Source organism: Rhipicephalus microplus, chromosome 3, assembly GCF_043290135.1.
Source record: "Rhipicephalus microplus isolate Deutch F79 chromosome 3, USDA_Rmic, whole genome shotgun sequence".
Classification (NCBI taxonomy): Eukaryota; Metazoa; Arthropoda; class Arachnida; order Ixodida; family Ixodidae; genus Rhipicephalus; species Rhipicephalus microplus.
The window spans coordinates 66,494,964-66,512,981 of record NC_134702.1 but is presented as its reverse complement, the minus strand read 5'-3'; the positions used below and the strand labels follow the sequence as shown (position 1 = coordinate 66,512,981).

The following is an 18,018-nucleotide window of genomic DNA, read 5'->3' as shown; positions in this document are numbered from 1 at the left end:
CTGAAAGAGAAAGTAATTCTAAAAAAAGAAAGAGAGAAATTAAATATGAAACTGGCAGCAAGAACAAAAAGACAATAAAAGGAGAGAACTGAAGAAAAACGCGAGTGAGAAAGAAGGAGAAAAGTAAGGAATAGCGAAAGAAGACCACCAAGCTATATAAAAAAATGTAGACAAACACATAAACAGGTTGCCCAGCGAGCGGTGGCCAGCCCGTTTTTTCGCTGTACCAAGCTTCTCGCGAATCAGAACAATTTTGTCGCGTTTCTTTTTTATTGAAATAAAAATAAAATTATTAATTGTTGCCATTTTATGGTAACGGGGGACCCTTTTTTCTTGGTGATTAGCTCGGTGAAAAGTTTGTGTAAAGTAATGCACTGGTTCGATTTAAGTTAAAAGCTCTCCTAAGAGAGCCCGCGAATGTTTTTGAAGGCGCGATCACGGTGCACACTCACGATTTATTCGAGTGAATGCTCGTCAGAAACACCCGTGACTTTGAAGAGGCCTCTTAGGGCTACAGGTGGTAATCAACCTATAGCACTCGGCAAGTGAAAAGCTTTGTTCTGAATCTTGTAGAATAAGCTGCAGTTTCATCCTCTACAAAACATTCGACTCTAACAGTCGAGCAATAAGGGATACGCATTATGAAGCGTTTTATGTACCTTAACGACTCAATGTAATACATCTAATATTTCGAGGTTTTATATCCAAGTAATGCATCAACGAATACTGCATATAAGTCACTTCTAGCCGATCCTTCTTGTAACGTTCCCAAGTTGATTTCCGAGCAATAATATTTTATTTATTTCTTTATTTATTTATCTGCTTATTTTTGTTTGTTTGTTTGTTTGTTTGTTTGTTTGTTTCTGTGTTTACTTATTCATTGATTTATTCATATTATCACCCTCATGATCAAGAGCAATACAGAAAGCTGAAGTAAAAATACAAACAAATAAAATCAAGAAACAGCGAGTAAAAAATAACTGCGAGCAAACTTCAAACTCACTCATACATACTCAATTGCAAGGGAGTAAAAAAAAAACTTAACGAAATTCTACAGGCTCAGGATTCTGGTTATTCAATGCAAGCATATATTATTTTTTCCGGGTACTGAGACAGTCCATAACTCGATTCATTCCGGAATCAATTTTTGACACTACCCACATCACCAATTTCCATGTTTAACGGTCGTCAGTAATGAGCGACGAAGACAGCTTTTGACATAAAAAAAGAAGAGTTACTAGCAGAGCAACGCCGAGCCATAGTACGTAGAAGAAAAAAACATCAAAAATCACTCCGAGTATCCCGAAGAGTAATTTATACGTCACAGGGTTAAAAGAAAATGAACCTAACTACAACAAGCGCTTCAATGAGAAGTAAGCGAGAGTGTAGGTCGAGTTGAAAGACGCGCCGTAATTAGCCAGGGCTTGTCAGTGTGAACCGAGATTTCTGCTGTACAAGAGCAAAGAATGCGGGCGAAGAAGACGCCAACTCCTTATTTCCAAGTCTGTGGAGAGAGGCGTTTTCACAACTTCTTCAACGCTCTTGTGCTCACTTAACCCGCATTAATCCGTTTACGACGCGTGCTTTGTATTCGTTAGACCGAATCCGCGTACGCATTCCTTCTTCGGAGCGGCACGTTAATTAGTTTGTCCTTTTCTATCGGCTCTCGCTTGTCTGTTGCGTGTTCTCAAACAGAGTTTCTTGATTCTCTTTACGCACTTCATCGATCTCCCCTTCTGCTTTTATTTCGCTTTCCCTTCCTCAGTCTGATTTAGTTTTTATTTTGATACGTGCGAAAAAAAAATATATTCCTGCCGCTCCACGTTGCAAAGCCAAGAGCAACAGCGTAGCTTGCCGGCGCTTGCTAAATTTACCGGATGCCGGGCCGAGACGCATGCGAGCCGCCGATGCCAGCGGCGTCATGGCGGCACCGGCGCGTTGCCATAGCAACCAGATTGCTCAGGCGCCGCGGAGCGTCACATGACGGGTCACGTGCCTGCAGCGCCGGCACTGCAGAGCCGAGGCGGCCGCCATTAGCCGTTCGGCCGCCGAGTTGACACCGTCGCTCCAGCGCCGCCGGCGTAGACGACTGCGCGCGCGGCCAACATGGGCGGCGGCGGTGGTTACCTCCTGCTCGTCCTCAACCCGCCCTGGACGCCCGAGCACAAGGAGGCTATCCTCAAGCGCGTCGCCAAAGGTGAGGAAGACGCGCGTTTTGCGTTTTCTCTCTCGCCGCAGCAGCGGGATGTTCGATATCTTCCTTTCTCCCAACCGGCTCCGCCGAAGTCGCCGCATCTTCTCATCCTCACACTCCTCCCGAGCAACTCGCGAGAGTGCTCTTCTACACGGTACACCGGTGGGAGGAGCGGCAATCGAATCACGTCGTCTGTTTCGCGATTAACCAAGCGATTAACCAAATCCGTGCATGCGCCATTTGTTCCTCCACTGGCCTCTCGTCACGACAGTGAATCGACGCATTCGTTGCATACACAGTCGCTCTTCCTTTTTGGTTTCCTTCAAGTCCGCTAGCGTGGAAGACGAAATTTTTAGAACAGAATTGTTTCACGTATGCCACTGCTGTTTCACCGAATTGCGTTTCGAAAGACCCCTTTTGTCTTTTTTTATTATTACTTTCGAGCTCTTTCGTTCGCTAACACGTTTCTTTCAAGTGGAACTCACTGAATACCAGGAATGCCGGTCGTGAAACGGGTTCTAGTCAATTTCGAGCTCGTCGACAACTCGCATTCTTTTTTTCTCCCGATGCCGGCGCGTAACAAGCAAGTCGACAAGCCGTCGAAAAGAAAACAAAAACAAAAAACGCCGGGCATCGATGTCTCTCTGACCTATTGCTACTAAGCAACTGGGCTGCGCCTTTCTTCAATCTTTCTTCCCCTACTTCATTCATTTTTTTACGTTTTTTTTTCTTTGTAGCAGGCTCTCTCAATGACATCCTGCACGTAGTGCTCCTAAAGTGATTGTTCTATTTCTCGTGATTTTTTTTGGGGGGGCTCATGCAAACAAGGTGCCTTTCAAGGTATCGACGTGATGGTTCGCTTAGTGAACGGCAGGCTTCCGCGTATTTGAAACTTCGTCAATACCAGGGCGCTCTTTTTTTTTTTTCCTGGCTCAGCCGTGGCGACCTGACCCCATGGCACTCGTGCCGTGGGTTCGGTTATTGACGTTAACCAAGCCTAACCAACCCATCTACACGTCATTCTTTTTTTAATTTATCAGCGCTGTGTCGGAACCAGTGGAGGAGCGTGTGCCTAGCCGTCTCCCAATGCTAGCGCGCGGGGCATTCAGCTTGCAAAACGCCGTTGAACTACTCAGGGATATTGTTTGTAATGCTGTGATTCCTCGCTGTCACAACTAATACTGTTTGTTTCCAATGAGAATCCAACCGATGATGCAATTCCCGCTGTCATTTCGTTTTTCTAATCTATATTGTTTTATGCGTGGACATGCCGTCTCGATGCCAGACATGCCAAACGCTTGCCAAACGAGACATGCCAAACATAGTGCTTATCTCCGGTCCACAAGAGAAAAGGTTTCTTACGCAACGTTTTCTAACGATAGCTCCTTATTGCTCCAGTCTGTCTACATGTTTTTGCGCCTTGGTCTAAAAGAAGAAGTAAACCTCAAAAGAAAAACCAAGTCAAAATCCAATGTGAATGGCCACTGCAATCAGAGTCTAATCTGAGTGACCACGACGACTGCATTGAGAATGGTACTATGGTGTTTTTATTTTATTCTTTTCGAAATGGCTGGTGTGGCATTTAGGCTGCCTAATCCGCCTGTAATCTCAGTCTTTGTAATCTATTTCTTCCTAATCCCGAAAAATCTCACTCCTGGTGCTCTCCATAACCATTGTGGCGGAAGGAACAGGCGGTAGATGTTTCGCGATATGTCTTTATTTCTCTTTCCTAATCTATAGGCTGATATATTGAGTGCTGATTAGTGCCCCTTTATCGTTTCACTGTGGTACAGTTATCGCAGTGTCTAAATCGCAAAGCGACACACTTCCAGCCAAAAATATGACAAGCGAATTTAATGACGTGTCAGCCTGCAAGCTTTCTTGCAATACTTAGCAGCGATATAGCAGTCGTCGTTCGAACGCGGTACTTTTCATTTGTTGCCTAATTCCAAACAAAAAAAATCTGGTTTTGTTTGTGAAGAGAATGAACAAACCTAAGGCGTCAATATGGAGTCGCGCACATCGACCTCTCGTATTTCACCTAGAGGCTGTCGCCATCTTGGCTACACTCAAATCTGAATTCTGGTGATCTTCTACCTACTGTGCCTATTAGATTATGATCTAACAAACACATAACGTTCATAAACTGTACTTCCACTTGCGCTAATAGTTATCTACCTATCTTTAATCCCTCGTTAAGAACGCATGAGAACTCTTAACTGAACAGACCGCTCGCCTTGAAAACGTTCTATCGGTTCCGGAAATGAAACAAATGGAAGGTAGCAACAACGACGCAAGGTCGCCTTCGCGAAATTCTACGTGACTGCGAAGACTCGCTGGCGACCGCCAACACGCCCTCGTCGAGCCACTTCGGTCGGCCTGGTCGCACCTTAATCCTCAATATCTTCGTCCCTGAGCTCGCCACCAGCGTTGCTGGATGCTGGCCCCGCCACTCCCTTTCTCGATTTTCTTTTAGTGATACGTTTCTGTTTTCTTTTTTTTGTCCATTCCATCCCATCATCCCATTTACTCGTACTCGCCAGCACCGTCAAAGCTTTCTTTTCTGCAATGCAACCTCGTCGTGCGACGAAGCCATCGTTCCGGGATAGTCGTGCGTGACTTCGGGACAGCGCCACTCATCTCCCCTCTCTCTTTCTCCCGTGACTCTTTCCAATGCCTCCTCTTCCCTCTCTTCTTTTTTTTTTCCCCTGCACACTCTCTGTATTTCTGTCATACTGCTATCTTGTTTTTTTGGCCGTTCATCGCGTGTCGCTTCACCCTTTCTTGCGTATCTATTTCTTTCCCTCTTTAGGGTCTATTCGTTAGGCGCTGCTTGCTCCGTGATGCGTGCACGCTCTATTGCTTCCTCTACACCTAACGTTCGTACTCGCGTAGCGTTGTTTCTCTTTTCGCTTCTTCCGTCTTTTTCTTTGTTTTCTTTCTTTTTTTCCTGTCGCCCTCGTGTCGACTGGAGCGTTAAGGCGGCACTGAAACACACGCTACGGCGTCCTGCGCCCGAATGGCGTGTTGTAGCGCTCTCGGCCCGACGTCGCTTGAATGATGCGTCCGCCTCAGTCACTGTACGGCGTATAGGAGAGAGAGAAAGAGAGAGAGAGTACCGTTATCGTCAGCCCGCCAAAGAGTGCCCTTAAAAGGTCAACGCGTACCGCTCGGTGAAAGTGTTGCGAGTCTGTTTCCGGTCTTCTTGCCCTTATTGTTAGCGAGCCTGCACGTCGTTGATCAAGGCCGTATTTGTTTGAAGTTAATGGTCCTTGAATGCGACAGCAAATTACGAAGGGACAATGGGGTCATTCTTTGCCTTTTTTTTTTCCATAGTCGACACTTAGTCAGAACGTACATTGGTGGCGCTGACAATTTGACTCCTCATTTCCGGGTGTTTTCGATGGAGGTGAAAGCGTTATAGGCCCATGTGCTCGTTTTTGGATGCACGTTGAAAAAAAACCCCAGGTGGTCGAAATTTCCGGAGCCCTTCACTACAGCGTCTCTCATAACCATGTTGCGGTTCAGGGACGTCAAACACTTTACATTAATCTCTCAATCTTTTCATTCCCCTTTTCACCCCTCTGAATAAGGTTGTGTTAGAATCAAATGTTACAGCGTCAATGTTCTAGTGCGGTAGCGTTAAGAGCTCTTTTCTCAGAAATTCCGGCGTCATGGTCTTAATCGTCAGTTGTAAGCGAAAAAATCTTCATTTGAATAGAAAGAATGTGCATAAATAGGCAATAAAATGTTGGGTTTAGTCAAACCCTGGCTTTTTTTTTGCGTCACAAGCAGGGGGTTTACCACAGTAATGTCATTGCTAGAAACTATTCCGGAAAAAAAACACACTACAAGAATGTCATATAGTAGGAGGAGTCTCCTCAATGCATGTAATATTGCAGAAGCGTAGAATTGTGTCAGGCGTCAGGACATGCGAATCGCAAGACGAGCCGAATGCCTTAAACACTACTGCGACGCAGCGGACTAGTTCTAACAATAGCGTTTCGCATTCTAAATGTCTCTACAACTTTTAATGCCCCCTCAATCACTTCATGCCTAATTTGTAGTCTGCGAAATGCACTCATTGTACGTTCAGTGTGCCTATGTCAAGGTCACTGAACTCCGTTGCTCTCTACACACGCAATTACAACTACCAAAGTGCTAAAATATAAAGGAATAACACTAGAGGGGAGACTCACATTTGGCCTTTTCCGTCGAGGAACACGGATGCATCGAGTGGGCGTGCGGCATTTCACCTCGCATAACAGTGTGGGCGCCCCATGTTCGCTTGTATCGATTTGAGTCTCGCATGTGCGGAGGGTACTGGGAGACGCCTTGAAAGACGACGCCAATAAAGAGCTTCGCGGCCACAACGTAAAACGACGAGGCACGACGATCATTCACCTGAAAGCGCATTACTTTTCGTTTTGCACTCTCAATTTATTTACCATGGTTGCTGCTGCTCAAATTCGCTGCCGTATGAATCTCCAAGAATCGACAGCTTTCAGCAATAGCAGCTCCCTACGTTTGCTCCGGTTTCTTAAGATCAAAAACAAAAGTGCGAGTAAGCAGCTCATATTATAGCGTTCGCATATAAGACACGGCCAAGCGCGCGTGAGTGGCAAGACCTGGAAACAAATTACGCCAGGTATCATTTTCGCGGATGAAAGCCACCCACTTGGTCTCAACTCAATTTACGATCGTTAAATTGTTCTCCTCGTCGTCCGACAAGCAAGATTGCAAGCGCGTTCGACAAACGGGAGACATTCTTGAAACCCGATTTATCAGCATGCACCTCTAAGTTACGAGTCTTTTTATGCGCGGCTTCAATCGAGGTGAAAGTAAATTATTACCTACACTCTTAAATATAAAGGTCGGCATATTCGCTAACTAAATACTCACCGTTCACTTGTCACATAAAGCACTAGCCTCTTAGTAAGGAAAGGTAGTAAAATGCAGGTTAGTGAAAGTTTACTACCTAGTTAGTAAGTGAATGGTGCTGACTCGAGTGGTTAATACATTACTAAATTCTTAGAAACCTCGCAAATAGAGGTTTCAGCCTTTTTTTTTGTTAATGGTTCGTGTGCGTTGCCGTATAAAAATGATTCTATTACAAAAGTTCAGGATAAAAAAACGAATTAACATGGCCCTCGTAAATTATTTATTTCTTCTAACTATGCCATATAACTATACTGTGGTAAGTGCGCATCACAGCAACATACTTATAGAGGATTGACCCTATGATCATATGATAAAATCAGATTCACACACGATAATACATATGTGAATCTCGTATGCTCATATGAACTCAAATGAGCATATGAAATGCTCATATGATTTCTGATACTTACACGATTATATGGTCATATGAGAACTCATATGAACAAATCACGAGAACACGCCTGCATACATATGCACAAGTATATCTTCAAGACTTGGACATGGCAGATGTCTACTGAAGCAGCAGCTTAAAGCTTATATAAACCCCTTGCGTTGGGATCACAACCCACGTACTGGTTAGCAGTCACAGAATTTATAAGATAATTCTTGTTTAAAGGATATTTGTTGTCGCCTTCTATTTGCCTATGTGTATGCCATTCCGTAGCACGAAACTTCTATTCCAATGTAGTGAATAAAAGTATAGCTTGCCTTCATTTTTCTTACGATGTCACTAATTACGGCAAAAATGTACTGCGGCATCTACGAAACATCTGCAAATGTTAATGGCTTAGTAGTTGCTTAATTAAAAACACTAAGAAAGGTTGCCTGGTTAGTGACGGCTAAAATTACGAGGTGTACTAGCTGGTAGCTTGTAAAAATACCCCGCGAAGGTAGTTAAATGCTCCGTATAAAAGTAAACACACGCGTTTACTAACTGATTTCTAACTTTTTCATTAAGAGTATATGAACACTCCACCAACTGAATAATAAATTTTTTGGGAAGCAAAGAAGGAATTTGATATCTCGTATTACACACACTGTGTGAATGACCTTTGTGAACTGCAGTATTTCAAGGTGCGAGGGTAGTGGTCACATCAAATTAATATTATTCCTATAGAATTGACGTCTTAGCACGCGAAAGCTTGCTTCAAACACAGGTGTGTTCTGCATACTGTAAACCGGTGGCACTATTTTTAATTAACAACACAAAAACGAATCACTAATTGAATATAGCAGTGATAATAAAGCCGTTAAAGGGTGACCAGTACTATTATGCAGGTGTCTAAATTCGCCTATTTAGTTTCTATTTGAATGAAAACAATACTGCTACATTCTATGCCAACGAACTGAACCATTTGCTGGTTCTCGGTTCATAGAGCTCAATTTCGAGTTCTGGGAGGACACTCTATACTGTACTGGTAATTTTAAAACAGTGCGCTCGAAGAATGAGTTCTCCGAGCTGGAGAACTCATTCTGCGTGGCACTCAAGTCTTCTACAGCAGAGCCAAGCCAGGTCGTATCCAATTTTATCAACACTACACAACTAGTACTCGTATGGTACAGCCATCACGTCGGGTTAACGCCAAATGCAGTTAATCGCCATCCGCTGAAGTTCATTTATGTAGCATGGCGTGTTGAGGGCTACCAACTTCGCGAGCACCAGCGCTCCACATCAGCTTACCGCTTCCGATGTTGCTAATATCAATCAATCAACCAATCAATCAATTAATCAAATAATGAAGGCATTATTTCAGCTTGGGTGCACAAACTGGGGACAGTGAGAAAAAAAGCAGCGAATTTAACGCCGCTTGATGGGCGTCGTCACCGGTACATCTCAGCAGTAGGCACAAAGCAGAAGACAATTGCTGCACGGAAGGTTCATAGAAAACACTATGCATATACAAAACAAAAAAATCACATCATATCCACCGAGTGATTGATGACTAGTGGGGTGAAGCGCTGGAAGTTTTCATCGCTAAACCGTGAATCATCCGCGAATATCGCCCACTACTTCATCAAAGACGTGACAAACACTGTATATATTCATACAATAAATTTTATTATTCGTAAGTGGTAGCTATACGATGTTTCCGTTCCCTTTTATTATAACGGCTTTATCGTCGGTGAAGTGGCGAATCGGTGATTGGGCATAGTGGGATGTTTGCAAGGACGAAGTAGTGGGCAGTTGGCAAAGGTGGAACTATAGGCGGTCACGTGCATACATACAACGGATGGACACACCGACGCCTTTAGAAGCTTCGCCCCTAAAAAGAAATTGATAAAACTGGCACAACATGCATATTTGTCCTGATTAGCCACAGTACTGCGAGTACAATACAATAACAGAGATTGATACATTGTATGAAGACATACAATATATCATACATCTAGCCTGCAATCGGCGCACCCGATTGCAGGCTAGATTTTTGCTCACGGGCTGCCGTATCAACCAACTGGCCCATATATTCGTTCTTATTCAACGTATCCCGGATATCGCTGATTGCAGGAGAAAACGTGTCTTCAAATTTAAGCCTTCATAAAACATATTGAGACAGTCCGAACTTTTTTCGTTGATACTGTTAGTTGCGGTGTCTTTCGCAGCCGATACTTGTTTCATTAGGCTGTCTATCCCGCACTTTTCGTACCAATTGCCTAAGTACTTCTCTTAAAACGGTGGTGCGCTAAAAAAACGATAGCACAGAAGGAAGGAATTCACCGTTATCACCCCAGCATCGTTAAAATGAGTTACCAACTCGTCCGGCTGTCCGTACTTCTCGTGTGTCTCAGTACATGTCGCTGGAGATGTGAGTTGGCAGTCGAGTATAATTGATGAAGTCTGAGTCACCGAGAAATAAGTGATTACTTTCCGACTGTGTAACCCCTGCACGCTATATTGTAACGATGTTGAAGGAACTCCGCAACTACATAATTCACTGGCTTGCACGCTTGTTGTAGTACTTCCTTTTCACATGCTTTTTCATGCGAAAGCACATCCTAGCCTACACCCAAAATTTATGCACTAATTCGAGTACACATGTTAGGACATGTTAGGCACATGTTAGGCACATGTGCGCTCGAATACTATCAGTAATAGTTCAAACAGTAATGGTAAACTTTGGCTATAATTGGCACACTTGCCTAAATACGATTGATTGATTCTTAATGTGGGCTAGTGCCTGTTACCATTTGAATATATCGGTTTACCAAATGATGGTTAGCATTGGTAAAATTTTGGCACGTGTTGACTGATGGCAGCTGCGTGCTGTTGTTGGAGAAGACGAGGCATTCGTGCAGAAGGAATACGGCGGTGTTGTCGCATACACAGGAGGTAGCCTCAGCGTGCTTTGTCAGGCTTTTTTTTCCTTCGTTCTCTCCTTCGTTAACTATTAAATACATTCACGCCGTCTTGGTGTGCCATTTTTTGTCAATGACAACGCGGAAGAGCAACGCTGACGACATGCCAGGGCGGACACGCCCTAACACGCCCCTCCATGGTGTTAGCTCTACGCCTAACCCTTCTCCGCCACTCTCTCTGCACCGCGACCCCCTCGTTCCACTCTCCCTCAACTTCTGTCGAAATTCCTTTGCTGCTACAAGGCATAAAAAGAAGAGCTCGTTCGCTGACGACGCTGGGAGGGGGAGAGGGTTCGAACCGCGGGTTGAGTAACGAGCCTCGTGCAATGGTGAGGTTTCCAGCCTCTGCCGCTAAGATTCCGCCCGGCGTGACGTAGCGTCTTCCTTTGCTTTTCAATAGTTTGTCTGCCTGTCGCTCTCTCGCTTCGCCGTGGATTCCCCAGCACTCTCAGTCTTGTTTTTTACCGTCTGCTCCGGAACTTGCACGTCTTCTCGTCTGGTCCCAGCAATACCTTTTCGTATGTTGCAAGCGTGCTTGGTCGCGCAACGCGCAATACACTTGGTAGCGAAAGTAACTTGTGATTCGTTCACACCGCAGTGGCAGGATATATTCATGCTATCGGCACAGTATAGAAGAGCTTTCTACGTAATTAAAACAAGTGCGCGCCCTAGGTCTCATTGGTTTTTTTTTTTTTTGTGTGTGGCATTACTCTATCTTCCTGCGCAGAGTATTGAGCCTAATTGTTGACTCAACCTGATTAACCTTTCTACCTAATAGATCTCTGGCTTTCTCTTTCTTTTCACCCATCATTAGGGACAAGTGCTCGCTTAAAGAACAGTTTCTTCGCAAAATTATAGTTTGACACTCGCAGCTCTTTATATGTTGCCTGAAACTATTAGCATAGCAACACCTTTGCAGCGGATGAAACGAAACCAGCGAGACTTGAAAGTCTTCGTGTGTTGTGATATATTTCACCTAATTGATATCAGAATCTAATAGGGGAAAAACCAAACAACGTGTTATTCGTTCCCTATATCATTCACGACTGAGAGCTATTTTATTTCCAACTGGACGAGCAATGCCGTCTATTTGTCTGAAAAGACGGCCAGAACTATATACAAATACCATATACAATGCGTCCGCGAAATGTCCAGTGTAGAGTGCGCTGCCAACAACGTCAAGAATCCTGAGACGGAATTCATTCTGGTCGGACGCTATACATAAATCTACGCAAGGGCACACAGCGCCTTCTCACCCAACCAGGAACATGAGCTCCAACAGCTCTGCAACCCGTTGTCACGACATTGCGGCCGCGAGTACGGGCAAGCACAATACCTATAATTACACGACACGTACATTGCCGCGGAGTTCTCCCGCTAAACTAAACCAAACCAGGCGCATCTTTGTGACTCGGCCTCTTCCTTCCTCACCACAATGGACGGTGTGCGACGGCGGTTAGTGACCCAAGGCTTGGTTTCACTCGTACCATTTTTTCTTTTCTGTCTTCCTTCGTTCTATCCGTCCCCGCCCGTCTGTCCTTTACGTATTCGTTGTTATGTTTGGTATATACTTTTATTTGTTTTCTATTTCAAAGGCGCACTTAGCGTGGCACCGTACTCGGCCCCGTCACTCTCCACGGCGCCACTACCGCCCCCCGTCTGGGTCTGGCGCGACTTCGTAGTCGTAGTACCAGCGCTCGGTCCCTCCAACTGCGTCCCTTCCTTGCTTGCCAGCCCGGCGCAGCGGCGGCCAATCGATACGTCTGCCATCTGCGAAAAGCTTTGCCGCGCACTGCGATACGCATAAAATACGTACGCAGACGCACAGACGGACGCGTCGTCAAAAACTCACGTCCGTCGGTCGACCTGACGCCCTGTCTCGGAGTCAATTTTCCCATCTTTTCTTTTTTCTTGGCTGATTCCCTGTCGGGACGAAAGAGGAGGTAAACGGGAAGAAAGACTTCGGGTGTGTGCGGTATTACTCCGAGTAATTAATGTCAGCTAGGCCACCCAGTTCGCTGTGTACGCGAGCTCGCGCCGATTAAGAGTGATGACGGGGCGGTGCGGGGTGTCGTCAAATTTTTTTAAGGGCCTGCTTATCCGTTTATCTCCTCTATCTTACCCGTATTTCAGTCATCCCTGTTACTTTCTTTTTAGTGTTTTCTGCAAGCTATGCCCACGAAGTGTGGTTCAGGGAGCAGCTGCCGGAACTCTGCCAGTACAAATGACAGCCTATGGATAAAGCGCGCGTAGCGTTTAGGTATAGACTGTACGCGTACGCCTTTGATTCTGCTGTATGGAAATGCAATCATTTGGTCCACTCGTGTCTACAGTTCCGTTACCGGTCTGGTGAACAGGCAAAGGAATGACTGCGTCATCCTTCTTTATAAAGATTGCTTACACACATCTTGAATGTTCCAGTATACTATTGCTCCGACGTAAGAGGAGGCAGTTGGTGTTCTTTCAATGATCAATCAGTATAGACGAATACAACTCAGGAGAAGCAGAGGCCCCGCCGTGCACGACGATCGAAGCGCGACAGTTGATGGCCTCCGTGACCGAAGAAACACGCTGAACAAGTAGTGGCAGTGTCACCGGCCGATGACGTCAGTCCGCGCTCATTGGTGCAGCAGGGTCGTATTCAACCGCTTTTGAGGAGGAAAGTGCACTGCGTTCTAAAGTTATGCCACATTCTATATTTAGTAACCCTAAATACTGGGAAGGAGAAGTTTACTTTGAGATTTGTGCACTGTCTTAAAACGTTTGTATTTTAATAACCCCTACACGTGCACTATATATATATATATATATATATATATATATTGAGAAAGCTTTGGTGGATTTATTGTTTTCCAAAGTTCAAAATAACGAATGACCGTGCGAAAACTTTTTATTCCAACGTTTCAGCCGGGGCGGGGTCCGGCCTTCGTCAGGATGCTCCCTGACGAAGGCCGGATCCGGGCTGAAACATTGGAATAAAACGTTTTCGCCCGTTCTTCCGTTATTTTGAACGCATACATAAAGCTTGCTTTCTACACAAATGGCGTGCCTAAGTGTGCAGCCGTTATAGCTATGCTTTCGAGCCCCAGGTTGTTGAAATTTCCAGAGTCCTCCACTACGGCGTCTCTCATAATCATATGGTGGTTTTGGGACGTTAAACCCCACATATCAATCAATCAATCAGCTATGCTTTCGAGCACTTTATGTTCATGTTGCAATGACTTCTCACCTTCCCGCGTTAAAATAATGATTGAGAACGGTACTGTTGTAGCTAGACCACTGATTCAAGAGAACAAACAGCTCGATACATCTTAATGCATATTGGAAGATACGGGGGAAAAAACTTGATCACAATCGTGTGCATTCAAACACATGAAAGCGTCGTGCCTTTGCATACATAAGTTAACGAAGACTTACCTCCACACTTTCGAGGCGGATATCTTACTTCTGAATTCGCAGACAATCCTGAAATATTCTTCAAATAGCTACAAAACAAGAAACACAAGCGCAGCGCTCTGCCCGATTGTGTGAATAACTTTATAACCGCGTCTCCATTCATGGCCGAGTAACTTCAGGACGGTTGAATAGGCGCCTACACTTCTTGCGCAAGAAAACGTGCTTTATCAACTGACCCGCTTTACAAACTCGCTTATAATTCTGTAGCTGTCTTCACTCAAAGCGGCGCTTATTACGCGTTCCTTCCAGGCTTTGTTGCTTCCCGTCGCCGACACGGTTTCTGCGGAGACCGTCAGCTTTCCAACTCGGGCTAAATTATTCACCGCCGTACTTCTAGTTTTCCTCGCTTCTTCTTAGGGACGGGAAGCCCTCGGGAGGAGGAGGCCTTATAAAAGTGCAGTCCGCGACTCATGTAGCTGCGACCGACTCGGCGTTGGAGTGCTTGCGTAACTTCCATTTTAAGGGGCTCTCGCGCGCACTTTCGTCGCCGCTGTCGTTAGGCCCGCTGGCAGGTTAATCCCGGACGCTGACGCAGAGTACGCATTGCGCAACTGTATCCCACCCAGAGCAAACAGTAACAGGGGGGAAGGGGAAGGAAGGACGGAGGGGGTCCATACGCAGTCACCTAAAACAACTAGAACGTGAAAACCGTCTGCTTCTTCTTTTTTCTTCTCAATCGATTCACTGATACACCACTCCCCGACGAAATCTGTCTCCGTCTAATGCACCCTGCCACGGTGGTTAGTGGCTAAGGTACTCGGCTGATGACCCGCAGTTCGTGGAATCGAATCCCGGCTGCGCCGCCTGCATTTCCGATGGAGTCGGAAATGTTGTAGGCCCGTGTGCTCAGATTTGGGTGCACGTTAAACAACCCCAGGTTGTCGAAATTTCCGGAGCCCTCTACTAAGGCGTCTCTCATAATCATATGATAAGTTTTGGACGTTAAGCCCCATATATCAATCAATCCGTCTAATGCAGCTTCAAATGGCTTCTAATATCTGAAGAATTTGTAAGATTTCCGCACCTAATATTTCCTCCTGTTCTTTTCCCTTCCTTCCACACCTAATACGGCTTTCTATGGCCTCCGCGATCGGTTCGCCTTCGGGTCCAGTGACGCTGTCACGTAATGATGTAACGGCGTAGCGGCGCGTGATTCAGCGTCATAGTGACGTGTCAATGACGTCGCGCGATTCGGGCAACCAATGACATGCTGTCTCATCATGCCATGATGATTTTTTTTTTCGCATCGCTCCTGTTAACTACGTAGACACCGACGGCACATATTCAGGTTTGGAGGGTATCTATAGCGATTTCGCTGCTTCGTAACGTCTGCGCAGGAATCGTGTTATATAGCTACGAATTAGGTGCAGTGTTTTTTTTTCGTTGCAGCGATGTACCGCAGAGTGTTATACAATATTGATAAAGGAGAATTAACGCCGCTAGCCCCGACAGAATAGAGGTCATTCTGACCGAACGAGTGCGTGCCATGCCTGCAGCATCGTAACAACAGCCGAGACGGCGCCGGTTCAATGGAGCGCAGGCAATGGTTCTGCCGCGTCAGCTCCCTGAGAAGTGGCGGCGCGTATAACCAGACCTCCCTGCGGGGAGCCGCCGTTATTGGGCGGGTTAACGGGCAGCAGCGCTGCTGGCTCAGCGCGGGGGGAGCTACGCGGGAATGGCTCCGTGTGCGTGTGTGTATACGTTTCTAACGTGCTCGCTTCAGCGAAATTTGTGCGTTGTCCGGCAGTATGTGCGACTGGGGCTACTGCAGGTGTCCTTATACCCTTGGGCTGCTGCGCAGTGAGCTGTGGGTTACGCTGAACGTTGGCAACAGTCGCTCGCGCTTAGCGCTGTTCATGACTCGGATTCGAATACCGGCACTCGATTCTTTGCACTGTTTATTTTTTGTCTTGTTGTCTTGTTCCTCGATGTCTTAATATTATTTTAGGATGTTACGGGGAACGATGGCCAACAGTAATCATGCCCCTCAAGGCAGAGAACGTCTTCTAATTCTCCCTGCTGTCACACTTACAAGTGTGTCGTCCAGCTGTTTAACGCGAGAGCAACGTTTGTAAGCGTGACAGCTGCAAAGACGTCAGACACCGCGATTTCCATCCACGGCGCTCTGGTCAACTCACCTTCAAAAGGCAGGGCCAGGTCATTTCAATTCGCAATTGAAGTTCATGGTCACGCTGCTAACATGAAGCGCGCACAGAGGGCTACGTGATAACCGTATCCGCTGAATGTGTTATGGCAATCCCCTTTCCCGTACCTTAGCGACGTATGTGTATACCTATATTCTCAAATGATAGGCGTAGTATATGGTTCTGGCATTGTCAATTGCTGATTGATTGACAGATTTGTGAGGTTTAACGTCCCAAAGCCACCATATGATTAAGAGAGATGCCGTAACGGAGCGCTCCGGAAATTTTGACCACCTGCAGTTCTTTAATGTTCACCCAAATCTGAGCACACAGGCAGGCCTACAGCATTTCTGGTTCCATCGGAAATGCAGCCGCCGCAGCCAGGATTCGGTCCCGCGGCCTGCGTGTCAGCAGCCGAGTACCTTAGCCACTAGACCACCGCGGCGGGGCTGGCAGGGTCAATTGCATATAGCTCATATTTTGTATGGGGTTCTATATAGTTGCCTGTCACTGAGCGTCACTTAACATAATCAAGGGTCCATATCACGCACTGCTTAGTCTACAAATCGTGTCCAATGCAATTCGCGTTGACTGCGCAGTTCGCATAATGTCAAAACACAACCTCTACGCTTCTCATCGCTCTTTTAGTGACACTGATTGGACATGCAACTTGCATCATGCTGTTTGCGCTCGTCATTGCTTTGCGTCGCAATACGTCACGTTCCTGCAGCGTCATTGAACGTCAGGATCTTCATATGTAAGTGCGAGATTTCTTAGCAGCGACGAAAGATGAGGAAGGTTCAAATACCTTGTGCTACTAACATAGCCCGTGAAAGGTGTTACGTAATATATTTTGGCAGGTCAAAAATATATTTTCGGCCGTTAAAATTTCCGATCAAAAGCGTTGCGGTTGGTCGTCAGTTTCTCTTTGCAATTCGAGAATCACGTACATGAGGCTTGACAGTGTTCTACGTGCGAAATATTTTGTTGGTTTTCAAAGCCAAAGGTCCGTCGCTGGTTTTGGGACGTTGAACCCCAAGTATCAATCAATCAATCAATCAATCAATCAATCAATCAATCAATCAAAGGTCCGTTGCTTTCACCTTAGACATATTCCTCTTTATCAGCAAGTTGCGAGTTTCAACGTATTCTTTGGTTGGCAAATCTCTCCTACCGGCCTTTACTGTCTTGTGAATGAACTTGAAGTTGAGATCCTTCGCCAATGGCACACACACACCCAGGGGGATTGGCCAAAACAGGTATAATTTCAAACAAAAAAAAAACGTGCGCGTATCAATTGTAGCCTTAGATTCGTCCTAAATCTTTGTATTTGTCGTACGTCTTTGTTGAGCCGTACAAAGAAGTGATCAATAGCAACCCTAGGTTGCGAGTTTGAGAGCACTCGTTCGCGGCTGCTTGTGCAATAGCGTTCACGTATGCTTCAATTTCTGTACCGTGGCTCGGAGACTAAACATTTTCACCACGATGCGGAGTGGAACCGGAAATCCCACGTGTTAAGATAAGCCGTCACTTTGGCTGTCGACTATAAGAGTGTCATAATTATCATCACGTCCCCGCTAAAGATCGCTGCATGGCGATGACTTTTCACGGCAATGTTCTTGTCAGCTTCCAATTAAACCTGTTAATTATCATTGATGTTTATTGTATCCGCATTGTTCACTTTGAAGGTCAGTGACACGTTAAAACATTTCATGTTAGCGCACGTTTACTTACTTCCATTATCTGCCGTCAAATGAGCAAATTTTTTTCCTCTGTTTTTTGTTTTAGTAGCTTCAATTTTTTTTTCACTTCTTTTCGCCTCTCGATAGACAAGCCCTGTCGTGGTGGTCTAGTGGCTAAGGTACTCGGCTGCTGACCCGCAGGTCACGGGATCGAATCCCGGCGGCGGCGGCTGCATTTTCGATGGAG

At 45.7% G+C, this 18,018-nt stretch overlaps 1 protein-coding gene across 1 annotated transcript in view; it reads left to right on the top strand.

Annotated features, from left to right (window-relative positions):
* Nucleotides 1-2,047: 2,047 nt before the first annotated feature.
* The window catches only part of LOC119174302 (uncharacterized), a 167,854-nt gene continuing 151,883 nt past the window's right edge, over nucleotides 2,048-18,018 (top strand). The window contains exon 1 of the mRNA XM_037425156.2: nucleotides 2,048-2,197. Coding sequence (XP_037281053.2) covers nucleotides 2,107-2,197 — 91 coding nt within the window. The 5' untranslated portion in view covers nucleotides 2,048-2,106. The remainder of the gene's footprint in view (nucleotides 2,198-18,018) is intronic.